At 47.7% G+C, this 18,573-nt stretch overlaps 1 protein-coding gene across 3 annotated transcripts in view; it reads left to right on the top strand.

Moving 5' to 3' along the window:
- Window positions 1-5,269: 5,269 nt before the first annotated feature.
- Window positions 5,270-18,573, top strand: part of RCSD1 (RCSD domain containing 1) — a 76,537-nt gene continuing 63,233 nt past the window's right edge. For 2 of the 3 annotated variants that reach the window (XM_021930931.2, XM_009193205.2), the window contains exon 1: window positions 5,966-6,139. In XM_021930931.2, the coding sequence (XP_021786623.1) occupies window positions 6,134-6,139 (6 nt within the window). In that variant the 5' untranslated portion in view covers window positions 5,966-6,133. Of the gene's footprint in view, window positions 6,140-18,573 lie in introns of all 3 variants that reach the window. The other variant, XM_003893506.5, reaches the window with a different exon arrangement.

The following is an 18,573-nucleotide window of genomic DNA, read 5'->3' as shown; positions in this document are numbered from 1 at the left end:
CATTCCTAAAATCTGGGATAATGTGCTAGAAGGAGAAGGCTGTAATCTTTTGGGATCTCTAAGTCATCCCCTTGGGTTTTCCATCAACACTGTTTTTTAGCCTCAGTTATTAGACCAGTGTCTTCTCCTAGCCCCATCCATCGTTGGCCTTTCTCTCAGCTGGAGACCACCCACCCCTTTCCTCAGAGCACCTGAGCTGAGTGCAGTCTCCATCCTCACAGCCACCCTTTCCTCAGTCCAGTCTGGGACTCTTTTGTTTTCTTCTTTTTTAAAAATTAAATCTCTCCCCCCAAATTATGAAAATACATGTGTTTACTGTAACCACTCAAACAGCACAAAGTTATTTTTACCAAGAAATAGTTGAATAATCTTCCTCTTCCTGTATCCATTCTCTATTCTTCCAGAAGATGAGGCTCTCTCTGGGCCTGTCTCTCTACACGGCCAGTGTCCTCAGGCCCCGGCTTGTCAGTGGATCTCTGTGGTGGGGGTAAGGAGGAGGGGGTGACAGAAGGCTGGCACAGGAGTCAGTCCAGAATCAAAGCAGTGTGAGGGCTCAATTCCTCCCCCCTAACTACCTTTTTTCTTAATTTTTAAAATTGAAGCAATTTTATTTATTTATTTTATTTTTATTTTATTTTTATTTTTTGAGACAGGGTCTGACTCTGTCACCCAGGCTGGAGTGCAGTGGCATGATCACAGTTCACTGCAGCCTTGACCTCCCAGGCTCAAGCAATCCTCCCACCTCAGCCTCCCAAGTTGCTGGGACTGTAATCTGTAGAATACCACTATGCCCAGCTAATTTTTTTTTAATTTTTATAGAGACAGGGTCTTGCCATGTTGCTCAGGCTGGTCTCAAATTCCTGAGCTCAAGCAATCCTCCCACCCTGGCCTCCCAAAGTGCTGAGATTACCAGCATGAGCCACTGTGCCCAGCCTGAAATAATTTTAAACTTTGAGAAAAGTTGTAAAGTTAACGCAAAGAACTCCCATATAGCCTCCCACCCAGAATTCCTTTCAGTTTTGCCAATTATCCTAATAATTCCTTTAATATGCTTGGCTCAAACCACTCATTTAACCCAGTTATCATGTCTCTGTAGTCTCCTTTAACCAGAACCCCTCCTCAGCCTTCCCTTGACTTTCCTGACATTGACACTTATGAAAATTACAGACCAGTCATTTTGAGGAATGTCTTCCTATTTGGTTTGTCCAATGTTTCCTCATGATTAGATTCAAGTTATGCCCTTTTGGCCAGAATATTACAGAAGTGATGGTGCGTTCTTATTGCATCCCATCATGTGACGTCAATTTGTTTCATTACTGGTGATGTTGACTTTGGTCACTTGATTAATATTATGTCTATTAAAGTTTCTTCTCTGTAAGGTTGCTTTTCTCCTTATTGTAATTAATCAGTGACTTGAGGGAGCTGGTTTAAATGATGTAAAACCTCATTCCTTACCCCACTTTTACCCAATAGATTTAGCATACAACTTTATTTCTTTCCTAAAATTAGGTATGATGGTTGTTAGATGGAAATTTTTTTTACACATGTTAGTTGGCATTTTGTATGTTTTTCTTTTTCTTTTTCTTTTTTTTTTTTTTTTTTGAGATGGAGTCTTGGTCTGTCTCCCAGGCTGAAGTGAGTGGGGTGATCTTGGCTCACTGAAACCTCCACCTCCCAGGTTCAAGCTACTCTACTGCCTCAGACTCCCGAGTAGCTGGGATTACAGACGCACACCACTACACCTGGCTAACTTTTGTATTTTTAGTAGAGACGGGGTTTCACCATGTTGGTCAGGCTGTTCTCAAACTCCTGTGTGTGTGTGTGTGTTTCATTATATTTTGTTTTGCCAATTTATCAGAATTTAGGAATGAATATTATGTAAAATGTTATATATATTATATGTTTATATTATTTTATATATTTATATTGTATATATTTATATATTCTATTAATATAACTGTATTATATAGATGATATTTTACTTAATACCATATTAGGTAATTTTTACCTATATATGCATTTACCTATACCATACTAGGTAGTATTTGTAGTCAAAAAAGAATATTTGCTTCTTGCTCTTCATTTTTAAAATAAATGTGTCCACTATAAACAGTTGATTGATTGGAGCTCTTTGCAATTCTGCTTGAAAGCTAATTAAGTTACTACTTATTGTGGCCTTTCATGATCTTTTCTCCCACTGGGTCCTTATTCCCATGGGAGACCCATCTCTGAAAGACTCTGTCTTTGACTTAAAGGGGAAAATCCTAATTTGCTTCACTTGTTCATTCATTCATGCACATATTCACCAAATTATTTTTATTTTACTTTTTTTTTTTTTTTTTAGAGACAAGGTCTTGTTCTGTTACCAAGGCTACAGTGCTCACTTTAGCCTTGAACTCCTGGGCTCAAACCATCCTCCACCTCCCAAAGCACTGGGATTACAGGTGTGAGCTACCACCTGGCCTCATTCACTAAATATGTATTGAGGGCCTTCTATATGCCTGGAGGAACCTCTGGCTCCTCCCCACACGTCCTTCCCCTGGCTGAGCTGTATCTCTGGTGTTCTTGTTCTTGTTCTTGTTTTTTTGTTTTTTTGAGATGGAGTCTCACTCTGTTGCCCAGGCTGGAGTGCAGCGGCGCAATCTCAGCTCACTGCAACCTCTGCCTTCCGGGTTCAAGCGATTCTCTTGCCTCAGCCTCCCAAGTAGCTGGGATTACAGGTGCATGCCACTACGTCCAGCTAATTTTTGTATTTTTAGTAGAGGCAGAGCTTCACCATGTTGGCCAGGCTGGTCTCAAACTCCTGACCTCGTGATCTGCCTGCCTCAACCTCCCTAAGTGCTGGGATTACAGGCGTGAGCTACCGCGCCTGGCTTTTTTTTTTTTTTTTTTTTTTTTTTTTTTTTGAGTCAGAGTCTTGGCTCTGTCACCCAGCCTGGAGTGCAGTGGCAAGAATTTGGCTCACTGCAACCTCCACCTCCCCGGTTCAAGCAATTCTCCTGCCTCAGCCTCCTGAGTGACAGGGATTACAGGCACACACCACCATGCCCAGCTAATTTTTGTATTTTTTTAGTAGAGATGGGGTTTCACCATGTTGGCCAGGCTGGTCTCTTTAACTCCTGACCTCATGATCCACCTGCCTCACCTCCCAAAGTTCTGGGATTACAGGCGTGAGCTGCCGCGCCCAGCCTGGTGTTCTTATTGTTAGTTACCTGATGACCTCTACTTATTGTGTGGCTGGTTCTGACTATCAGGGTATATGAAGGGTAAGGGCCCAGGGTGGAGTGAAGGAAGTGGTTCCATGTTAGCTAGCCAGACCCCCAGAAAGAGAGGGGAACCAACTCCTCTGAAAGTCACTTTCCCTTCCCCTTGGGCTGCTGTTTCCTCCCAGCCCCCAGAGCAGCCAGTTACAATCCCAGATAACCCAGCAAACCTGGGTGTTTATCAGCAGAGTTACTGCTATTCTGGCTCCTGGAGATCTTCTATAGGGACAGAAGAAGATGAGAGGAATACACATACCACACCTACTCGTGGCTGCCGAAACACAGCTCGGGCTACCTCTTGGTCCTTCCCTCCCCTCCCCTTTTTCCAGCCCCTCCCTCAGGAGGAGTTCCAGTCTGGGGCCCAGATAGCTCTGGAGCAGCATTCAGCTCTGCACTGGGGACCCAGGAGCATGGTGGAGGCCAAGCTTGTTTGCTTTGTGGTCATTTGTTCTCAGCCAAGGGAGGCCTGAGCAGGGCGTGGGGAGCAGCTGCAAGTCACCTTGGGTGACTGTGATGTTATCTGGGCCTAACGGTTTCCTCTGGGTAAGCACTTCCGCCCTCCTGTTTGTGAAGCCAGAAACCTGTGCTGGGGCAGCCCCATTCTGAGCACAAAGGAGGACTAGGTAGAAGGAGAAAGGAAAAGGCCCTGTGGAGCAGAGTTAGAAGACCTGGTAGTAGACTATGCAGTCATCACTATGTCCTGAACCTTTAAAAAGAAGAACAGAAAATATCACAAGCAAAAGCGTTCATTGCAGATTACCAGTAAATACCCTTCCTTACTGCCGACTCTGCTCCGGAGTCCTCCCCTGAGCAGCCATGTGTCTGGACTGGGAGGGGCTCACCATTAATTCCTGAGAGTGAGGGCTCTTTTCACTAGGTCCCTGAGTGCCTGGCTCTAAATAAAAGAAATATCAGGGCCGGGCGCGGTGGCTCACGCCTGTAATCCCAGCACTTTGGGAGGCCGAGGCGGGCGGATCACGAGGTCAGGAGATCGAGACCATCCTGGCTAACACGGTGAAACCCCGTCTCTACTAAAAAATACAAAAAACTAGCCGGGCGAGGTGGTGGGCGCCTGTGGTCCCAGCTACTCAGGAGGCTGAGGCAGGAGAATGGCGTAAACCGGGGAGGTGGAGCTTGCAGTGAGCTAAGATCCGGCCACTGCACTCCAGGCTGGGCGACAGAGCGAGACTCCGTCTCAAAAAAAAAAAAAAAGAAAGAAAGAAAATACAGCTAGAAAGTAGCAGAGCTGGAATTAAGCCCTCAGTCTGTTTCTAAAACCAGGGGTCTTCCTCTATACTTAGCTAAGCTAAAGAACTAGAAGCCACTCTGGCATTAGGGCTGCCAGTGTTTTAGAAAGTTGGGCCTTAGAAAGTTCTAGGTCATGAAGGACGCCATATTTCTAAGACTGGTACCCAAAGCAACAATCTAAGTGCCTGCAAGTGCACAGATGGTGCCTGGATAAGCAGAATCAGGGCAGTCTTTGTAGCAGGAGCAGACTCTCAGCTTGTTTTCTCTACTGTTTCTCCACATGTCTCTTCACAGCGCTCACCATAACCTGTCCCATTGGCCACCTCTGACGGGGCTCCCCTCCCCGGTTGAGTTGGGGTCGGGCCAGTGAGAATGCTGTGGGATAACCCAGAGGCGTCATATATCCAGCCAATACCCTGACACTCGCAGGTCTCTGAAGGCATTTTCCTGTTTCTCTCTGCCAAAGGGTCCGAAGGGAGCAGGGATCCGGATAGCAGGGAGCGACCCTGGTGCAGATTCCAGTCCCCGCATCCCTCCCACGCGGTCTCTTTGCTGCCCAGCTGGGGTGGCCCCAAAGGAAGGTTGCTATGCTGGGCCCCGTGGGAATCAGATGTTGAGCATCCTGCCCTTTACTATATTTAACAGGAATGGAGAGGAGGCCCTTTAGCAAGAAGCTTGTGGGAGCCAAAATTCCCACAAAACCGAATGCATCAGTCAAAGCAAGATTTGAAGAAAAGATTTATCACTTCAGGGAGCTTGGAAAACTTTGCGTGGATTCCTCATTTTCCTCCTCCTCCTCCTTCTCCTCGTACACAAATGATAGATGGATAGATAGTGTTTTCCTGGAAGGTGGAGAGGAAAAGAGGTGCGAAGGGAAAGGTGGTCCTGTCGGCGCCAAGCTGAGCTCTGAAGCCTCGGTCTGAAGGGCTCCTCTTTTGGGAGAACACAAACGCCTTCCACCAGGTAGGGTCCTCGAACTCCACCCAGGAACTGCAGGGAAACCAGGTACGACAGTCATGCAATTTTAAAAAGAGGGAGAGGAAGAAGGAAAGCAGGACGGATGGACACAGAAGAAGGAAATCGAAAAGAGAGGAAATCAAAAGAATTAAAGGACCACTCTAATTCTTGAAGGGACAGGAAAAAGAAGACGCATTAAGGGAGGGAGACATTGAGAAGGACTGAGACCGTGGCAAAGCCCAGGGTCCTGAGAAACTTCGCGAGACAGAGGGGCCCTGCAGCTGCCCATCCCCATGTTTGGGCACATGGAGTCGTGGCTCCCGCTCTTGAGTCCTGCCCTGGGAGGGACAGTATCTGTTTAGATTTGCGTCTAAATTTAAACCCTGATCGTCGGCCTCCCTCCCCGCTCCCCACCCTCCCCTCCCCTCTCCTTCCTCCCTCCCTCCCTCCCTCCCTCCTCCTCCTTCCTCGTTCTCTCGCGCAGGGCCCCCGCTGCCGGGGCAGTCCCGCAGCCGAGCGCAGCCGGGCGCGCGCCGCCGCCCACTCGCCCTGTGCCCGCCGCAGCCCGAAACTGGCCACGGCCGGGAGTGGAGGGGACAGCGGGGATCGTGAGCTCCGACCCGAGCGAGCGGGTGCGTCCGCCTCAGAGTCGGCACCTGAAGGACATGGAGGTAAAGGACCCTGGAGAGGGACGCGGGGCTGGGCAGTGAGCGGGGTACCGGGCGCCCCTTCCCCGGGCGGCTGCCCCTGCTCTGAGCATGGAGCACGCGGCTTATCGCTGCTGCCAACTAGAAGGGCAAATGCGTGCTGTTCCGACGCCTCCTTGGCCAACTCCGGAGGATCATCCCTGGTCCCACCTAGGACACCCGAGTGGGCAGGCTGGGGTTGGTAAGGAAATACCTCAGAGGGAGAGAAAACGGTTTTCCTAGAGGCCCGGGTATTTTGGTTAGGAACTTAAATGCTAAAAAAAAAAAAAAAAAAAAAAAAAAAAAGTTAGGTGCAGCCAAGGTTTGTAAACGGGTAAACGTGTCAGCAAAAACTTTGCAAGAAGGCAGAAGCCCTTGAATCTGAAGAGATGAGTATTGAAAGGGAAACAGAAGTGGCAACACGAGGCCAGCACGCCTTCGTGGGTCTGTGGGCTTCCCTTTTCGCTTTCGGAGTGGCGTTTTAGAGAGTCCAGTTGTCCTCTTGCTTCTGAAGTCCTTCCTGGGTCTGTCGCATCTTCTTCCATAACTTTCTGAAAAGTTCCCCTCACTGATCAGTCGAATGACATTATTTCTAATAAAACTTAAGACTCCCTTGGACATCCCTGCCTCTGAAGCTGTGTGTCCGGAGGTATGCTGGCCACATATGCAGGCTGTGCCAGAGCCAGGCCCCGCACTTCTCTGCTTGCTGAGAGGAGGTCTGGGGACTTTCCTTGTTCTGTTCCAACCTCAGCAGAGGAGCGGTTGGGTGTATTCCCCACATCCCTCTCTTCTGCACATCTTGAGGCTTCGGTATGTTTCCCCCTTGCAAATGAGACCTGATATGTAGCCCTAAGTCAATCTTAGTAGAACCTGGTGCTTTTGAGAAGATGCTAATGTTATATAGTTTTAAAGGTGATTCCCACTCACATTCAAAAGGAAACCTGTGTTGCTCACTAGACTGTGGTCAGTGCAATCAGGATTCACAATTAACTCCGCTATCTCTTCCCTGCTCCAGGCTCTGTGCCTGGGCCCTGGTGGTCTTTTTATTTTTTTCTTTTGAGACAGGGTCTCATTCTGTTACCCAGGCTGGAGTGTAGTGGCACAATCTCAGCTCACTGCAACCTCTGCCTCCCAGGCTTGAAGGATTCTCCCACCTCAGCCTCCCAAGTGGCTGGGACTACAGGTGTGTACCACCATGCCTAGCTAGCTCTAAATTTTTTTGTAGTGACAAGTTATCACTGTATTGCCCATGCAGGTCTTGAACTCCTGGGCTCAAGTGATCCTCTAAGCCTTGGCTTCCTAAAGTGCTGGATTTGCAGGCATGAGCCACACCACTCCTGGTCCTGGTTGTCTTTTCTAAGCTAGACTCTGTGCTTGCCGGCAAAGCTTCATGACTTCTCTAAAGGGGCAATAAATTTGTACTTTAGAGAAATCACGGAGCTGTATCCAGGCATCCAGCCCAACCAGTTATCTTCAAGGAACAGGGAATTACATTCAAGGAGACTTTATAGAGTGCAAGAACCACTGGAGTCTAAGATGGACCCTCCATAGAAACATTTGCAAGGCCAGGAAGCTCAGGCAGATTAGGGCTGGGGGTGAGGCACGCACACAGCGAAGCTCAGCAGGTGGTGTGCACACATCCACCCAAAAATCACACAAGCACAAAACAACAGGGTTCTCTCTGAGCTGGCCACTGCTTCAGGGCAGAGGAGGGAAATGGCCCAGGCAACGCCCAGCTTCTTGGGTTGGGTGAAGGCTCCTTAAGATATTGTTTTAGAAGTGGTTTCCCTCTTCTGGAAGTGTACGAAGTGCCTTAGGCCCCAGGCTGCAGGTTCACTATGGTGTATGACCTGTCTAACCTCTTGAAGAAACGGATTGGAGATAAGAGGAAAGCAACTCTTAAACTTCAAGCAGGTTGCTACTGGAGGGCCAAATGCAAGTGTCAACTTTGTTCTAGGAAAACAAGGTGGGTCTCCTTCCACAGAGGCACTTTCTCCCCCCTCAGTTGAGGAAGGGATAGTGTATGGCAGAGGCGCTGAAACTATCAGCTGAGCAACTTCCTGTGTGGCTTGGGGGGTGGAGGGGATTGCAAAAAAAGAGAAGGCCCTTCCTTATCGAGATGTTTAGTAACCTATGCAGGATTCCACAAGATACCAAAATAACTCCTGTGCCAGGATTTGGGAGGGACACGGGAGGGAATCGCTCAGCCAGCCAGAAGCCTGACAAATCACCCTGCATCCATTGCAGGGTGTCAATTTATTGGTTGGACAGTGGCTGCTTTTGAAGTTTCTTTGTCAAAATGCCGGGGGGGGGGGGGAACAAAAAAAACAAAAAAACCCTGCAACTGCTAGTGAAGAAAGTAAAGAGGAAAACTAGGGGCCAGGGAAGTGACCATTCTTAGCCAGGAAGTAAACTTTTCGTGGTGAAGCATGTTATGCAGGAGTGGGATTTGGGGGTTTCTGAAAATCTCAGAGTAAAACCCTCTTTTGAGAGGTGAAACTCACTTTTGGGACATGAAAGGGCTACTGTATATGGAAAGAAATGAAGTTATGTTACTTCTCAGTATTAGGAATCCGAACCAGACCAACAAGGGTTACTCAACATTCGTTCTCTAAAGCTCATGTACCCATTGGAAGTCTTTGAGAGATCTTTTTTTAAAGTCACTGTTACCATTATCAACAACATCAATCATTACTTCAGCCCTCATAAAGCCCTCCGGAATAAACAAAGTATAGATGCTATCTGATCCCTGCCTTTTAAAAGCTCACAACCCAATAAAGGGAATGAGACTGACTATATCCTGTCATATACCTAATCTTCAAATGCATAAGTGCCAGTTGAATACTGCTGCAGATCATGAGTTCTGCAGGAGTTTAGACTAGATTAGGTTCAGAAGAAGCCTTGGAAGAAAGATGTGGGTGAGGAGGAGAAGGTATAAGGAATGGGCACAGGGAGAACATGCCAGCTTTGTCCAACCAGCTGGGAAGGAAGGTAGGAAAGCAGTAACAGAAAAAAATGAAAGTATTAAGATAAATCCAAGGTCACTGAGTATAGTAGATGCCCAGCTAAGTGGGTGAGTGGGAGCTGAAATCCAAATCACTTGAAGGAAAAGGTTACTTTTTGTTCATACAAAATCTCCTTGCCTAGTTGAGCTTCACACAGGTGGCTTTTTCTAATTCATGCAGAGGCCATCTGCAACCCTTGAAGGCCAGAGGTGTATGGCCCTGGATTCTGCTCCATGGACAGTAGGAAACTCTGAGAGGTGTTGAGGCAGCTGGCAGCAGTGATGTAGCAGGTATGATACAGCAAAAATGCCAGTTCATGGAGTGAGCAAGGGAACCAGGGGAGAAAGCATCTTTTTGAGTCCAGGTATATTCTGACTTCGGGATACAATAAGAATGGAGAGAGTGGAAAAGAGTAAAGACCATGTGCTGGAAGGGGAGTCAGAAGTCACCAAGCTGCCCAGAAGAGTGAAGTTCTCTATGGTGCCAGGGAAAATGGCAGTACCAACTTTTATAGCTCCATACAAAGCCTTTTGCAGGCAGGGATTGTCTCACTGGTCTTTGAGTCTCCAGAATGAGCACAGTGCCTGGCATATAGTCATATAATTTCTCAATAAAAGTTTGCTTAATAAATGATTAGCAGAAATAAGGAACTCCTTCCCCTCTCGGTCTGTAGCTCAAACGTCTCCACCTCTGGAAGCCTCTGTGATGCCCCCAGCACTCTCAGAGCACTTTGCTCAAGCCACTATCAGAACACTAGGCAGAACTGGAACTGTCAGCCTCCCTGACTGTCACCTCCCTGTTTGCTCCTTGAGGGCAGGGGCCATGTCTTACACGTTTAGAGCCTAATGGCATCAAGAAAGGCTTGTTGCATGAACAAATATTGAAGACGGTAGAAAGATCATGGTTTTTTTTTTGACAAGCAGGGTTTAGATATGTTGGTTTTGATTGTTCTAAGCAGAATATCCACCACTCCCTAAGAAATACAAACCTGTTATGTTATAAATGTGATTCTCCTCTAGAAGAGATAATAGGTGATGTTATTGTGGATAGGAACCCAGAGGACAGAAGTGTGTAAAGAAGGAGCTGGAGGCGTAGGATGTCACATTTAAATTAATATTCTTGGTCGCTTAAATATAAATTGTGTGCACTGCCAATAGCCTGAGGTCACTCGAAAAAAAGTATAATTTTCACTGACTAAATCCTTTGTTTGTTCAACTAAATTGTAGGCACATCATGGCACTGATAAAATCATGAATTTCTAACTTAGGTGGAGTCAATAAATGAATCATTTTCTCTGGGGTAACTGCAAATCTCAGTATTTATTGGGCCCTTATTACATACTGGATCTTGTATTTTAAATGTTACTTAAAAATTATGGAGCTCTCATGTCTTTTCATTCTCACAGACTGTCAGTATTACTCTGATGAGAGTCTGTGTGTGTGTGCGTGCATGTGTGTGTGTACATATTGGTGTATATGATGTGTTCGTTTTGTAACCTACTTTTTCATCCATATCTTTTTACTTCAGTAAACATTTTCTACCACATTTTTTTTAAATTATGGGGCTAGGAGATAGAAGAGAAACATGTAACGAATCCAAGTCTTAAAAAGATTATTTTGATATTTCACCGTGAAACACTAGGAGAAACACCCACGGCCTCGCTGTGTTTTGACCCACCCACCCTCTCCCTGAGCCATATGTTGGCTGCTGGTTGGAGCTGATGGGCCGTAATTAGGAATTGCACAGCCTCTAAAGCTAGAGTTTGGCTCGGTGGACTTGCGGCATGCCAAAATACCCCACATTCTTCTCTGGCTCCCACGTGCTCTGTGGGACCCTCACTGTCACACTGGCCCCCACTCAGCAGACATCTTCCATTTGTTGGACTGCGACGACAGGGGGAATTTGGGGAGTGAGACTTTAAGGGCCCAGCCCAGGCCCTATCACAGGAGGGGGTGAGTGTGCATTCCTGGAAAGGAGTCGGGTTTCAGAGCCTGATCCGCAGCGTGGCTCCTCACAGCACGGCCAGCCAGAGCTTGGCGCGCGCGGTTCCGTGGGAAATCTGAACACTGGCGGCTCAGCAGCCCGGTAATCTTATCAGGGCCGCAAGAGAAAGCATTTTGGTTCCAGAGAAATCTGAAGGCAGCTCCGCTTTCCTCCAGTAATAATATTTAAGTCTGTGGAGCCAGCCTGACCACCCCTATTCAACTCATTAGAATCTAAAAATCTCAGAGCTCTGGGTGAAATAAAACAATTTTTAACTGCCCTCTGCCATAAGGTAAAGGGATAAACCAACTCACCAAGAAGTATCCTGAGGATTTAGGCACTATTGGACTTTGGGAAAGCCAACAGCTTGCAATTTTTCTCTTACCTGAGGAGTAGTTCAGCCCAAGCCTTCAGAAGTAAGACAGAAGGATGGTTCTTGTAGTATCAAAGTTTCAGTAATGCTTCGGACACAGGATGAACACTGAGTCACCACCCTCGACAGGATTGCCCGAGGAATCTCCTGAAGCTCATCACCAGAGCCAGACCCGAATGAACACTCTCCTGGTTCTTCGGTCTTCTGGGCAGTCAGCCTGCCATTTTTTTCCTTTGGGGCTTCCTGAATACCTATCTCCTGGTAATCGTGGAAACAGATGGCTAAGCCCACGAGGCTAACCCTGTAGAACCATTTATTTGGATGGATCAAATCCTATTCCATGGGAAGGGCCTCCAGCCAGTGCAATTCCAAATCCCAATGACTCCCTAAGAGGGGTGCAGGGCCCTTACCTCTGTAAGAGACCCGTCTGAGTTGCCATTAGAGTCTATCTTTAATGAATAGTATTAGAAGCCTCCAAGCTGGAGCTGTCAGATGGGGGCACTGAGAAATTCTGGACTTTGGAACAGACATTATCCCCAGCGAAAAATTCGAGTCAGCATCACAGATGTCTCCAGCCCTTTGTTTTGAACCTGTTTGTACCATGCCAGGGCCAACCTCCTGGACTCGGGATAGCAATCACTACTCTTTCCCAGGCTGAATCTTTTATCATTAATCATTAATGATTCACAGCATGCCAGGCACTAGCTGCTGCTGCTGCTTCTTCTTTTTTTTTTTTTTTTGAGACGGAGTTTTGCTCTTGTTACCTGGGCTAGAGTGCAATGGCACGGTCTCAGCTCACTGCAGCCTCCTCCCGGGTTCAGGCGATTCTCCTGCCTCAGCCTCCCGAGTAGCTGGGATTACAGGTATGCACCACCACACCCGGCTAATTTTGTATTTTAGTAGAGACGAGGTTTCACCTTGTTGGTCAGGCTGGTCTTGAACTTCTGACCTCAGGTAATCCACCTACCTCGGCCTCCCGAAATACTGGGATTACAGGTGTGAGCCACCACGCCTGGCCCATGCACTAGCTTTTTAGTTAGATTCAGTAAGCACACACTGAGTCCTTACTGCCTGCCAGGCACTGCGGATCTAAAAGGGTACATATCTACCAGCTGGCTGACCCTTGAAGAACTTGCAGTCTAAGAGGGGAGACAAACACCTAAACAGATTATTGCAGAGCAGGGATGAGAGCTTACACTCACAGAGGAGGAACATCAGCCTGGGGCTCAGGGAAGGCTTCCTGCTAAAAATAATTTCTGAGTTGAATCTTGAGGGGTGAGTAAGAGCTAACCAAGGGCAGAAAATTGGGAAGAGCATTCTAATCAGAGAGAGTGACAAGAGCAAAGCTACTGGTGCAAGAAACAGCCTGGTGTGCATGGGAGATAATGAGTAGTTCATCCCTGGAGGATAAAGCAAGGTAAAGATATTTGAGAACTAGGTGGGGAGTACAGGAAATGTAAGTTGCAGTTCCTGCCCTAAAAGGAGCTCTCTTCTATTTGGGGAAACAAGATATACCCAAATGACATGACATAAAAACATGCAAGATAGAATCTTGGTAAGTTCTAAGGTGCGTGGGCGTTCTAAAGCTCCTCTAATACAAGGTAGAGAAAACTGGTTTCCTGTGCTGGGGATTCCTCCACAAGTGCTGTTCTTCCCCCACCTCCTGGCAGCCCTAGGGTGCAGAACACACAGGAGACCTCAATCTAATGGCGGGCACGTGTCTGCCTGGGGCCTGCCCCAAAGGCTCCAGCTAGAGAAGTTGATTTGAAATAGGCTCCAGGTCCCAAGGGAATGCCTTTGGTCAAGCTCACCAAAAGCCACCCCAAGTCCTCCTACCTTCTTTTTTTTTTTTTTTTTTTTTTGAGACAGAGTCTCGCTCTGCCACCCAGGCTGGAGTGCAGTAGTGGCGTGATCTTGGCTCACTGCAAGCTCCGCCTCCCGGGTTCATGCCATTCTCCTGCCTCAGCCTCCCGAGTAGCTGGGACTACAGGCGCCCGCCACCTCGCCCGGCTAGTTTTTTTGTATTTTTTAGTAGAGACGAGGTTTCACCGTGTCAGCCAGGATGGTCTCGATCTCCTGACCTCGTGATCTGCCCGTCTCGGCCTCCCAAAGTGCTGGGATTACAGGCTTGAGCCACCGTGCCCGGCCGAGTCGTCCTACCTTCTCTGACAGAAAGAGAGCTCTAGGAATAGACCATACACACACGCATACACCTCTCTTCTGTTCCCACTCACACCTCCACCTGCAGCTCCGCTCATTCCTTCCCCTATGGCCACACACTCTCTACACCCCTGGAAAAGCCAGCGTGTCTCCTGCTTGCCCAGAGGCAGCCAAGGCATGCACCAGGGTGGACTGTAGAGCAGCAGCCAACCACATGCATCAGCCCCAACCCAGTAAGCAGTGCCACTGGGCCTTGTGGCTGCTATTGCACAATCCAGGCACCCACGCCACAGGTCACAGAGCATTTGCATCTCACAATGTGCCGCAGCAGGTTTTGGGCCTCCTCTGAGCCTAGACCCTAGACTTTCAATAGTTCATTCCCAACACATGAGCTAAACATACACTTTTCCCACCCTGCTGGGCCATCCACCATGACCTCCATATCTGAAGCATATTCCCAGGCCTCAGGTTCCTGGTTTGTCATGCTTTAGAGATGTTTTGATGAACAATGGGAAATTCATTTCTGAGCAGCCACACCGATGTCAGTGTGGGAGAGACCTAAAGCTTGTTGTCATGGTAATTACTACCACTTGTTGAATGCCTACTATATATAGATGCTGTGCACAAATTCATTTCTTTTAATCTTCATAAAGTCGTATTATGTCAGTCTTCTAGGAAAGGATGCTGAGGCTTTGAGACGCTTAAATAATGTGCCCAGGGTCTAGAAGGTAATTACCAACCTTCTAACATTTGAACCTACCCTATCAAGTGGGATCCTGTGGCCCCTGTTCTTCCTCTTGCTCTGGAGAAACTCTGGCTTCCCCCACAGTGCCTGTGTGGGCTCTCAGGGAGACAACATGCCCCTCAGCCTGGCCAGTCTTCCTCCAGCTCAGGCCAGGCCATGGCGGAGGCCAGCCAGCTCAAGGCTTGGCGGTTGTAAGGCCTGGCACAGGTTTACGCCGAGCCCTCCTCTGCACAGCTAAAAGACTTCTGAAAGGCTCCAGTTGTGTCTGTGGGTGAAACTGTTGCCCACACCTAAAGCAAAACAGGAAGATTTTTCCAAATTCATTTTTGGAACTTTGGAGTTTTGAGAGCAAGAAAGAACCATAGAAATTTCTTCCATCCCCTTCATTTTAAAGATGAGGAAATTGAACATACGTGATTTACCAATGGTCATACTTAAAGTCAGTTAGTAGCCAAGTCAAGAGTTAAAACCAAGGTCCTGGGTGGGCGTGGTGGCTCATGCCTGTAATCTCAGCACTTTGGGAGGCTGAGGTGGGCAGATCACGAGGTCAAGAGATCGAGACCATTCTGGCTAACACGGTGAAACCCTGTATCTACTAAAAATACAAAAAATGAGCCAGGTGTGGTGGCGAGCACCTGTAGTCCCAGCTACTCAGGAGGCTGAGGCAGGAGAATAGCGTGAACCCGGGAGGCGGAACTTGCAGTGAGCCGAGATCGCGCCACTGCACTCCACCCCAGACAGAGCGAGACTCCGTCTCAAAACAAACAAACAAACAAAAAGCAAAAACAAAAAACCAAAAAACAAAAAAAACAAGGTCCTCTGACTCCCAGCACACTAGGGTGCCTTTGATCCACCTGTTTAAATGGACTCATAAATAATGACTTTATTGACTTCACATTTCTGTGTATTGTCTTCATGGCTCTCTGAAGTCCTCCACACAGTAGTGCTCAGCTCTCTAGGTCTTCCCTAGCAAGCACCACTCTCTGTGGGGATAGGGTGGGCAGGGAGAAGAACCGTTTTCATTCTCATTGTTTGTTTTTTCTTTGTTTGTTTGTTTTGCAACAGAGTCTTGCTCTGTCTCCTAGGCTGGAGTGCAATGGTGCAATCTCAGCTCACTGCAACTTCCACCTCCCCAGTTCAAATGATTCTCCTGCCTCAGCCTTCCAAGCAGCAGGGATTACAGGCGCCTCCCACTGCGCTCAGCTAATTTTTGTATTTTTTAGTAGAGACAGGGTTTCACCATGTTGGCCAGGCTGGTCTCAAACTCCTGACCTCAGGTGATCCACCTGCCTCAGCCTCCCAAAGTGCTGGGATTACAGGCGTGAGCCACCATGCCCAGCCCATTCTCATTGTTTTAACAAATGCCAAGAGACCCAGAGCTGAGGCTAGGAGGGCCCAGCTACCCTAGCTGCAGCGCTATGCCTTGTTCTACTAGGCTTACGTTCTCTGATGCCCTCAAGGGGTCTTTCTGGGGGAGCCCCTTGGCCCCTGTTATCCAGTCATGCCTGAATCCCCTCACAAAGGCCTGAATTTAAGTACTGGAGAGGAGAAGAACAAGGATGATTCCAAATGCTTGTTTTCCTTGGGGAAACGAATGGGAGACTCAAAGAGATGCCTGGCACTCCAGGCTGCTATAGAGTGCGGAAATGCTGCCCAGGTGGAGAATCTGATGCCACTGGAGTTGGCAGGTGTATGAGTTTGCAAGGGCTGCTGCCGTAACAGATTACCACAAACTGGGCGGCTGAAAACAACAGAAACGTCTTCTCTCACGGTTCTGGAGGCCGGATGTCTAAAAGCAAGGAGTCAACAGGACCTCATTCCCCACTAAGGCTCAAGGGGCGGCTCCATTCCATGTTTCTTTTGGATAAGGACCTGGGTCATTGGATCAGGACCTACGTTAATAAGCCAGAATGATCTCTTCATCTCAAAACTGGTAACTACCTCTGCTAAGACTGTTTTTGCACATAAGGTAACATTCACAGGTTCCAGGGATTAGGAAGTGAGCATATGTTTTATTTTGTTTTTTTTCTCAAGGCAGGGTCTTGCTCTGTTGCTCAGGCTGGAGTGCAGTGGCACAATCATGGTTCACTGCAGCCTCAACCTTCCAGGGCTTAAGTGATCCTCTCACCTCATCCTCCTGAGTAGCTGGGACTATAGGCATGCACCACCACGCCCAGGTAATTTTTGTATTTTTAATAGAGACGAGGTCTCACTATGTTGCCCAGACTAGTCTCGAACTCTTGGACTCAAGTGATCCTCCCACCACAGACTCCTGAAGCACTGGGATTACAGGTGTGAGACACTGTGTCTGTCCAGGAAATTATCATATCTTTCAGGGGATCACCACTCACTCCACTATCGCAGGCAACATGTTATCTATATAGAGGTAAAGGACTTGGGGATTGGTGGAATGAATCCCGGGTTATTGTTAAGCTATATTATAACCACCCCGTGAGCCCCCACTAGTGCCTTGGGTGCAAATTACCAAGGAATATTTATTGACACCTGTTGTGTGACTAATTTCCTGCCTCTTAGGTAGCCCATATACACAGCTGTGTCCTCCATACCCCTAGTGGCTTGGGTCTGAGCTATAATTCTCTGTTCAGAAAGCTGCAGTTGGGAGGGAAAGTCTGTCTCCAGGCCACCATGGAGCGTTTCCATGAAGCCATGAGGATCACCCCCAACTCATCTGGTCCCTTTTCAGGGAGATAACTATGGTGTAAGCAGGCTGGAAAGAGCCACTCAAGATTATCTAGGATCACCACCACCATTGTAAAGGATTATGCCTAGCAAGATTATAAAATCCTATTCTCACCTATCTTATTCTTTCATTCATCCCTTCATTCATTTATTTAGAGATATGTACCAAGAAGCTACCAAATGTGAATTAATAAGACCAATCCTGGCCGGGTGCCATGGTTCACGCCTGTAATCCCAGCACTTTGGGAGGCCCGGGCGGGTGGATCACCTGAGGTCGGGAGTTCGAGACCACCCTGACCAACGTGGAGAACCCCGTCTCAACTAAAAATACAAAATTAGCCGGGCATGGTGGTGCATGCCTGTAATCCCAGATACTCGGGAGGCTGAGGCAGGAGAATCGCTTGAACCTGGGCGGCGGAGGTTGCGGTGAGCCAAGATCACGCCATTGCACTCCAGCCTGGTCAACAAAAGTAAAACTCTGTCTTAAAAAAACAACAATAATAAGACACAATCCTTGCCCTCAAGATCCATACAGTCTGAAGGTAAAGAGGGACATAAATGAAAGAAATAACTACAAAACAGTGTGATTGGTTCTGAAAAGGCAGTGAGTAAACGGTCCTGTTTCATAAATCATAGGACAGGCTAGTGTTGCTGTAACCATGCCACAATCTTAGTGGCTGAAAACAACAAAGGTTTCCTTTTCACATCTGCGGCAAGTCTGTTGAGGGTTAGCTGGGCTCTGCTCTGGGTCATTGCTTGTCCTCCCTCTGAGACCTAAGCTGTGGGAGCAGCTACCCCTTTGCTGATTGTCGTGGCAGAAGGAAGGAAAGTTCTGAAGGACTCGTACTGGCCATTAAATGCTCTCTCTTGGAAAGTTGCTAACTATCCACGTGGCTCCACTTAACCACAGGGGCAGAAAGTACCATCCACTCATGGACTCCAAATGATGAGAGCTAGAAGTACTTCACAAACATTGTTAGTGGCCTGGTGGAGTCTTAGAAGCCTTCACAAAGCGGGCGATCTTTGAGCTGTGTCTGGAAGTAAGACTGTGTCTTTCAGGCTGACAAGGGGGGAAAAGCTGAGGGAGAAAGCGTGTATCTGCACCACTCAGGGCTCATTCGCTTGAGTCTTACACAGCTTTTGTGGTCGGAGATGTTCTTGCAGATTGAAATGAAAACTGCTTCATAAGCACAAATAATGTTTTCAATGATGTCAACTGTTCTTCTGCTTTGGGGGTGATTGAGAGAGGCAAGTAGGTTTGAACAAGAAGCTGGGGGTGCAGATATGCAGGAAAACATATCAGAGAAATGTAAACATAAGCCATTAAGGGCCTCTGTTTAGACTGTTTCTCAAGCCTCTTAGCCCTGGAACGGCCAATTCCATGGTCCATGCCTCCAGGAGTTACAGCTCATAGCCTAGGTGGCTCCTGGGAGGTGGACGTCTTTATTGCTAT

Source organism: Papio anubis, chromosome 1 (assembly GCF_008728515.1).
Source record: "Papio anubis isolate 15944 chromosome 1, Panubis1.0, whole genome shotgun sequence".
Taxonomy (NCBI): domain Eukaryota; kingdom Metazoa; phylum Chordata; class Mammalia; order Primates; family Cercopithecidae; genus Papio; species Papio anubis.
This window is presented reverse-complemented; position numbering and strand designations above follow the sequence as displayed.